At 46.9% G+C, this 8,824-nt stretch overlaps 1 protein-coding gene across 7 annotated transcripts in view; it reads left to right on the top strand.

Moving 5' to 3' along the window:
• Positions 1-8,824, top strand: part of LOC101575884 (tubulin monoglycylase TTLL3) — a 24,544-nt gene that overhangs the window by 10,631 nt on the left and 5,089 nt on the right. For all 7 annotated transcript variants that reach the window (XM_023705427.1, XM_023705446.1, XM_023705439.1 and 4 more), the window contains 2 exons: positions 4,893-5,136; positions 6,796-7,231. In XM_023705427.1, the coding sequence (XP_023561195.1) occupies positions 4,893-5,136; positions 6,796-7,231 (680 nt within the window). The remainder of the gene's footprint in view (positions 1-4,892; positions 5,137-6,795; positions 7,232-8,824) is intronic.

Raw genomic sequence — 8,824 nt, 5'->3', positions numbered from 1 at the left:
CTATCCTGTAGCCTCTTATTAGGCAAGCACAGGGACCACAGTTCAATCCCCCAGCACCACATGCCAGCCAGCCCCGCCCCCTGGTGGGCTGAGCTGGCCACACAAACACAAAATAAATAAATAAATAAATATTTAAAAAAAAATAAAAAATAAAAAATAAACATTGCTGCACGTCCTGTGGGGTTTAGCGCTGGCTGAGTTCACGCTCTGCTCTGCTACCTCTTAGTTCATTCTTCCAGCTGCCGCTCCTCCTGCTCCATGCAGGACACAGAGCCACCACACCACTTGGGAGGCTGAGGCAGGAGCATCACAAACTCAAGGTCAGCTGAGCTAGATAGCAAGACCTGTCTCAAACAACAACCACACACACACACCCCCCAAATATAAAAACAAGCCAAACCAGCATTGTTTTTGTTTTCTACCTTGTATTGTTTTTTTCCCCAAGTATAAAAATATGCAAAAAAAAATGTGGTTATTGTATTTTAAAAAGACAAATACACAAAAGTGTAGAAACAAGCAAACAAAAGCCTTCTTCTTCTTTTTTTTTTGTGGAACTGGGGATTGAACTCAGATCCTTGATGTTTGCCAGTCAAGCGCTTATCCTACTGAGCCATCTCCCCGGCCCCAAACAGAAGCCTTTTTGATTTCACTGATAGATAACTACTGTTAGCCCTCAGCTGTGTTTCTTTTCTTTCCTTTTTTGGTGCTTTTCTTTGAAATGATCTTATTTTGTAGTCCAGGGTGGCCTCAATTCTTTCTTTTCTTTTTTTTTTTTTTTTTTATTTTGCAGAACTGAGACGTGAACTCAGTCCAGGCAAGTGCTTATTCTACTGAGCCATCTCCCCGGCCTGGGTCTCAATTCTTGATTCTCTGGTCTCAATTCTTGATTCTCCTGTCTCAGCGTCCAGAGCTGGAGGATTATAGGCATACATTGCCACTTCCAACTTAGTGTGTTTCTATGTTTTTTCCTGTGCATTTGGGTATGTGTATGTGGTGTGTGTGTGTGTGTGTGTGTGTGTGCGTGCGCATGTGTGTTTTATTGTAAACACAACACTATCCTGTAGCCTCTTATTTCAGTTATATCTCTATCAATTAATATTAAAACTTATTTCAATTTTGCACTTATTTTCTTGAGCTGGGGTCTCAGTATTTACCACTGTCCAGGCTGGCATTGACCAACCCCTGTCACCCTTGGAACTGGGTTACAAGCGCGTACCACCACACCTGGCTGCCTTCCTCCCTCCTCCTCCTCTTTTTTTTTTTTTTTTTTGTCTTTTTGAGACAGTCTCGCCATGTGGTTCAGGCTGGCCTTGAGCTTCCTTTGTATCCTAGGCTGATCTCAAACTCAGTGATCTTCCTGCCTCAGTCTCTCCTGAGTACTGTGATTATGGGCATGCACCACAATGCCTGGCTTGCCTTCCTTCTTGCAATAGTCATTAGACATACTTCAATGTATCCGATTTTTTTTTTTAACTTAAAGTTATTTTTTCAAGGGCATCTGATTTTATTTATTTAAGTTTTTGAGACAGGGTCTCACTCTGTGTCTAGGCTGGCCTTAAACTCCTGCATGTATGGGGCTGGGGAGATGGCTCAGTGGAATAAGCGCTTCCCTGGCAAGCACAAGGGCCTGAGTTCAATTCCTGGTTCTGCCAAAAGAAAAAAAAAAAAAATACTCCTCCATGCATTCAAGTGATCCTCATGCCTCAGCTTCTCAAGTATCTGGCACTATGGTGTGTTTGTACATAGAAGAAAAATAACACATTGGCTCCCCTTGTAGGTAGAAGTGAGTTTTAACATTTTACCTCTGTTTAAAAAAACCTTATCGAAGCATATGCATGGCAGGCTCTGTTGAAAGGGCATATGCATGAGCACACAGCAAGCAAGTTGTTGCGGTGAGCAGACCTGTGACTCCCAGAGGCAGGCAGTGCAGTGCCACCTGCGGATCCGAGCCTGGGCCTGTTGCACCCCTGCTTCCTGTGCTGCTGACCCAGCCTGTACTGCCAGGCCTGCACCATGCGCCTGTCCCTGGGCTCTGTGCACTGCGCAGTACACTGCCTTGCTCATTCCGTTCAAATCCAGCCTGGATGCAGCGTGGAGGATACTAGCCTCCCATGGTGGACTCTGTACGCTTCAGGGTTTGGTTTTGTTAACTGATTGCTATTACCAGTGATGCTGTGATGAACATACTGTGCACATAGATTCCTAGCCCTTCCCACTTATTTCTTTAGAGTACTTTCCTGAAGAAAATGTAATTTCTGTGTCTGTGAGCATGGACAGCCTTTGTGTGTATGTGTGCTGGGCCTTAAACACATAAGCACATGAGCTACAGTCCCAGCTTCTATTTCAGTCTTACTCTTCTTACATAAAGCATCATGTTTGCTGGGCATGGTAACCCGAGCCTGTGACCCCAGTTACAAGGCTGAGGCAGGAGGATCATAAGTTCGAGGCCATCCTGGGCAACTTAATGATTCACTGTGACAAAATAAAAAAATAGAAGTGGCTGAAGGTGTAGCTTATTGTGACAGTCTTGGGTTCAATCCCTGTCACCACAAAAAAGAAAAAAAAACAATCCAAAATGGGCCAGAATAAAGGTATCACACTGCTGGGAACTGATCAGGCTGGCCCTCTGAGAAGGGGGCCCTGCTTTGGTAGTGGTAGGATTTTCTGTGCCACCTGTAGTTGTCAGGCTGACAGGGCTAGGAGAGTGAAGGAATGATGTGGATTTGTGCGTGTTGCATGTTCTTGGTAACATGATTCAGATTTTTTTTTTTCGGTACCGGGGATTGAACTCGGGATCCTGCACTTGCCAGGCAAGCACTTATTCTACTGAGCTATATCCCTGGCCCTTTGCTTTTTGTTTTTTGAGACAGGGTCTCACTATTCAGTTCAGGCTGGCCTTGGACTTACTTTGTAGCCTAGGCTGGCCTCAAACTTGAAGCGATCCTTCTGCCTCAGCCTCCCAAGTGCTGTATTACAGGTGTGCGCCATCATGCCCAGCTCATGATTTGGATTTTATCAGCATTCAAATAATGCCTTAAATTGGATGTGGCGGCGCACACCTGCAAGCCCACTTGGGAGGTTGTGGCAGGAGGGTTACCATGAGTTTGAGGCCAGCTATAAAGTGATCTTGAAAAATGAAAAAAACAAAATTATGTCTTGTAGGAATAAGATGCTTAATTTCACTCATATAAAAGATGAAGCAATGGAGTACCCCCAAAATGAATACATAATGGGCTAAGGGGTATAGCTCAGTGATAGTTTAGTGTTTAGCGTGTGGAAGGCCCTAGGTTCGATCTTTGACATCAAAACAGAAGAAGAGATCATGGCACACTCCTGTAGTTCTAGGCCATGTGGGAGGCTGAGGCAGGAGGATCATTTGAGTCTAAAAGTTCAAAACCAGCCTGGGCAACATACCAAGACTCTGTCCATAAACAAATAAAATTTCATTTTCTGGGCAGGAGAATGACCCAGATCAAGAGTCAGGTGTTTGGGTGGTCTTGGCACGGACATACAATCTCCCATACGTTCTTGCTGGGCCTGGAAGTGACAGGAAAACTTTGTTGGTGTAAAACAGAGAATGCAGATGCCCTTGCACCTGACAGCCTCATGGCTGGAAATGTACTGTGCAGCTGGCTGGTGTGAAGGACGTGAGTGTCACTGGATGTGGCCACGTGCCAAGCCCTAGTCCAGGTCCTCGACCTGCTTTCCTTTGTATACTTCAGAGAAGCAGGCTTGGTTTACGCTCACGTGGCCTGGAAAGACACCCAGCAGTGTCTGGATAGTCGTGCTTGGCCTTTAGAGATGAGGTACCGGTGTTTTGTGCTGGGTTTGATTTGGTGTGTTCGTTTTGCTGTGTCCTATGCCCTTTTTTTTTTTTTTTTTTTTTTCAAAGCTTTATTCCGGAGGGGCTCAGTCCTTCTTGGCAGCTGCCTTCCTCATGGTGGCCAGCACGTTGCTCAGCTCCTCACACTTCCTCTTGGCGCGGATGTGCGTCCCCACCCTTTTCTTGATGAACTTGAGGGCGCGCTTGTCCTTGGAGACCTTGAGCAGCTCCATGGCGCGCCTTTCGTAGGGGGCGAAGCCGCACACCTCCCGGATCATGTCCCACACGAACTTGGTGTGTTTGGTGAGATGTCCGCGGCGGCGGCTGTGCCTCGGTTTGCTCACGTTCTTAGTCACCTCGTGGCCCTTGTTGAGGCCCACGGCCATGGGATAGCCGAGGGCCATGGCTACTCTTTTTCAACGGCTGCTGTGGCGGAAGGACCCGAGCCGGGGGGGAGAACCATGGGAGATCTACTCCTGTCCTATGCCCTTTTGCCTGACTTTTTTTTTTGCTTCATGATTCTTTAGTTTGGGGCTGGGGAGATGGCTCAGTAGAATAAGGGCTTGCCTGGCAAGCACAAAGGCCTGAGTTCAATCCCCGGTTCTGGAAAAAAAAAAAAAAAATTCTTTAGTTATTGGGTTAACACCATATTTCCACAAAAAGGCCAGTACTATTTAAATTTTTATGTAAGTGTATATTATTACTATTTTCTTTTTGAGACAAAGTTTCACTATGCAGTTCAGGCTGGTCTTGAACTCACTTTGTAGCCCACACTGACCTCAAACTCACAGTGATCCTCCTGCCCCAGCCTCCCAAGTGCGTCAGCCACAGGGGTGCACCACCACACGCAGCATATCATGTTCTTTTTCAAACAGAAACAATTGTGGGCTGTGGGCAAAACAAAACCAAAAATGGTTAACTAGGAAAGTACTGAAAACCTCAACAGCTTCTCAGCTTTTACGAGGGAACTGGTCTCTTGCCAGGCCAATGTCCCAGTGCCCTGGGGGTGGAGGACATGGCCCTGGCCCAGCCCCACACCGCAGCCAGCCTGACTGCCCTCTCCACACAGGCATTGTGTGTATGGACCACCTAGAGGAGATGCTGAAGCTGGTGGACTGCAACCCCATGATGATGAAGGACGGCAAGTGGGTTGTACAGAAGTACATCGAGCGGCCCCTGCTCATCTTCGGCACCAAGTTTGACCTGAGACAGTGGTTCCTGGTGACAGACTGGAATCCACTCACTGTGTGGTTCTATCGAGACAGCTACATCCGCTTCTCCACTCAGCCCTTCTCCCTGAAGAACCTGGACAAGTGAGCCCCACTGTGGGACTTCCCAGAGCCCCCAGGTTTGGTTAACGCTGTGGTCCTGTAGCCATGCAGCTCCTCGCAAAGTGTGACAGGCAACCTTCTCACCTCCACACAGAGCAGGAACTCCTTGAGAGTGGGACCTGGGCCTCAAGCTGTCCTAGGAACTTAGGGTATGTGGCCAACAAGATGGGATACCAGTGCTCCAAACACATGTTCCAGCAGGGAGACATGCCCAAGTGAAGAACATAGCAAACACAGTGATGTCATGGGCAAAGGTGACATGTATAAAAAGAAAAGTGGAGAGCTGGTAAAGGCAGGCCAAGAGAGATCTGAGAGAAGAGGAGCAACAGAGGGGTTAACTTTGCGGGTGAGAGGAAGCTTTGTTATGGGCCAGGCCAGGCTCAGATACTCTGGAAAGGGGCCGGGGAGATGGCTCAGTAGAATAAGCACTTCCCTGTTAAGCACAAGGGCCTGAGTTCAATCCCCAGTTCTGAAAAAAAGAAAAAAGAAAGAAAGAAAGAAAGAAAGAAAGAAAGAAAGAAAGAAAGCAAGCAAGCAAGCAAGCAAGCAAGCTTCCAGGCTATAAGCCTTTTAGTTAAGTGAAAACCCATTTAGGCCTTGGTTTCCACAGCTGAAGAATGGAGGCATCAATGTGAATTCATAATTGGCCAGCATGGTGGCACATGCCTGTAATCCCAGCTACCTGGGAGGCTGAGACTGGGATGGCAAATTTGAGGACAGTCTGGGCAATTTAGCAAAGCCCTGTCTCAAAATAAAAGTGGGTGGAGCACTGCCGGGAATGTGGCTCGGTGGTGTAGCATTTGCCTAGCATGCATTAGGCCCTAGTACTGCCAGAAAGAAGAAAAAAATATCATTGTAACCATGTAGTCAGGTGTGGTGATGCAGGACTTTAGTACTAGCACGTAGGAGGCTGATAGAGGACCACAAGTTGCTGCTCAACCTCTGCAATTTAGTGACTCGGCAAGACCTTGTCTCAGTATTAAAAATAATATATAACTGTGTCTTGGTGCATGCCTGTAATCCCAGCACTCAAGAGGTGGAGGCAGGAGGCTAACAGAGTTCAAAGCCAGCCTAGGCTGCACAGTGAGTTTAAGGCTAGACAGAACTAGTGAGACCCTGTCTCACAAAAAGTAAATAAAACAAAACAGTAAAAACTGCCTTGGGAGATAGCTCAGTAGAATAAGCGCTTGCCTGGCAAGCTCAAGGGCCTGAGTTCAGTCCCTGGTACTGAAAAAAATAAACAAACAAACAAAAAACCTTATAAAGGGCCTAAGGTTGTAGCTCTGTGAAAAGGCCATGGGTTTATTTTACCATACTTAAAAGAAAAGAAAAACTAGCTCTCCATATTCAAGTGGATCATAGATGATGGATACCAAGTACTTTTTGTATATCCCAGTCATTTTTCATGAAAATCTAATGAGGTGGTCCTGTTGTCCCCACTGTCAGATGCCCCTTCTTACCCATAGGCCCTGGCCAGTTCCCCAAGCCAGGCCTGAAACTCTCCGTGCCATGGCCTCCTTGTTGGAATCTCAGTGTGGGCCTGGGAGTGAATTCTGTCCCTGGCTGGGGAGAAGGTATGGGGCCAGGGCTCCGTCCTGCCATCTTCCCAGCAGAATAGACCCCGCTCTCTTCTCTGCCCAGCTCCGTACACCTGTGCAACAATTCTATCCAGAAGCACCTAGAGAACTCGTGCCACCGGCACCCCATGCTGCCACCAGACAACATGTGGTCCAGCCAGAAGTTCCAGGCCCACCTTCGGGAGACAGGCGCCCCGAATGCATGGTCCACTGTCATCGTGCCAGGCATGAAGGCTGCAGTGATCCACGCGCTGCAGAGCTCCCAGGACACTGTGCAGGACCGGAAGGCCAGTTTTGAGCTCTATGGTGCTGATTTTGTATTTGGTGAGGATTTCCAGCCCTGGCTGATCGAGATCAATGCCAGCCCCACCATGGCACCCTCCACGCCTGTCACTGCGAGGCTCTGTGCCGGGGTGCAGGCCGACACTCTGCGTGTGGTCATCGACCGCAGGCTGGATCGAAACTGTGACACAGGAGCCTTCGAGCTTATCTATAAGCAGGTGAGGTGCCGAGCCATGTACCCCAGGGAGTCTGCCCCTTCTTCCAGCAGGAGGCAGAGGGCTCTGTGGGTCCAGACATGGGCACACTTGTCCAACCATAGCCATTCTCCTCCTTGAGCTCATCCCCTGGAGGAGATTCCATCTTTCTCCCACATGGGTCATGTAACTAGAGAGGCATAGATTCAGTGGCTTTTTGGGTTCAAATCCCTGCTCACTAACAAGCTGAATGACTTTAGGCAAATTCCCAACCTCAAAGTGGTCTTAGTTTCCTATCTATAAAGCAAGAAAAAAAAAAATCTAATTACAGGATTATGAGAATTAAGGGAGTTGATATGAATAAAGTACTTTAGAAACTGTGCCCTAGGGCTGGGGCGATAGCTCAGTGACATAAGTGCCTGCCTCATAGGTGTAAGGTCCTGAGTTTGATCCCTGGTACCAAAAAAAGAAAAAAAAGGAATTGTGCCTTCACACAATAAATGCTACAAAGTTTTGCAATTGATATTACCTTATAAGGTTGTTTGGCATTTTCTAATAAATGGTAAAAAGTGTCTGACATTTTAGTAAGCTAACTAGTGGAAGCTGTTATTATTAGTCATCTAGCACTAAAATGGATTAGAATCTGCTGGGCTGGGGTTATAGCTCAGCAGCACAAGAGCTTGCCTGGCAAGCACAAGGTCCCAAGTTTGATCACTGATACTGAAAAAAACTGGATTAGAATCTACTCATATGACAGAATCTTAGATGGCTCAGTAGAATAAGTGCTTCCCTGGCAAGTGCAAGGGCCTGAGTTCAATCCCTGGTTCCATAAAATAAATAATCAATCTGAAAGCCAGGTGTGGTAGCTCATACTTATAATATCAACATATGGGAGGCTGAAGCAAAAGGATCATTAGTGATTCAAGGTTAGCCTGGACTGTATAGTGAGTTCAAGGCCAGCCTGAACTACATAATGAGATGTGTAGTGGGGCTTAAAAACCAAAAAATCACTCTGAAAGGCATGCCTATAATTCCAGATACTCAGGCTGCTGAGGCTAGAGGATCACATGCTTGAGGCCAGTCTGAGCTACTCAGTAAGAGTATGTATCAAAATAGAATAGAAAAGCTAGGTGCAGTGGCACACACCTGAAGTCTCAGCACTCAGGAGACTAAGACAGGAGAATCACTACAAATTTGAGGCCAACCTGAGCTGCATAGTGAACCCAAGACCAGCTTATACTACACAATGAGACCCTGTCTTAAAAAAAAAAAAAAAAAGGCCTGAGGATGTAGCTCAGTGGTAGATTCTAGCAGACTTGAAACTCTGGGTTCAATCTCTAGTACTGGAGGAGGAGGAGTCAGTGAGAATTCCATGAGAGCACAGCCATAGGGCCAAGTTCATTGAGATACAGTGGTCCCCAGCCCCTCAAGACACTCTCTCTGTGTATGGATGTCAGAGCCCTGCCTGGAGTCCAACTGCATCTGTCTTGAGGGCTGTGTGTTTGTACTTTTTTTTTTTTTTTTTTTTTGGTGGAACCTGGAATTGAACTCAGACCCTTGCGCTTGCCAGGGAAGCACTTATTCTACTGAGCCATCTCCCCAGCCCCAAAGGATTTT

Source organism: Octodon degus, unplaced genomic scaffold, assembly GCF_000260255.1.
Source record: "Octodon degus isolate 3935 unplaced genomic scaffold, OctDeg1.0 scaffold00008, whole genome shotgun sequence".
Classification (NCBI taxonomy): domain Eukaryota; kingdom Metazoa; phylum Chordata; class Mammalia; order Rodentia; family Octodontidae; genus Octodon; species Octodon degus.
The sequence above is the reverse complement of the archived record's forward strand: the minus strand, read 5'-3'. Positions and strand labels throughout refer to the sequence as shown.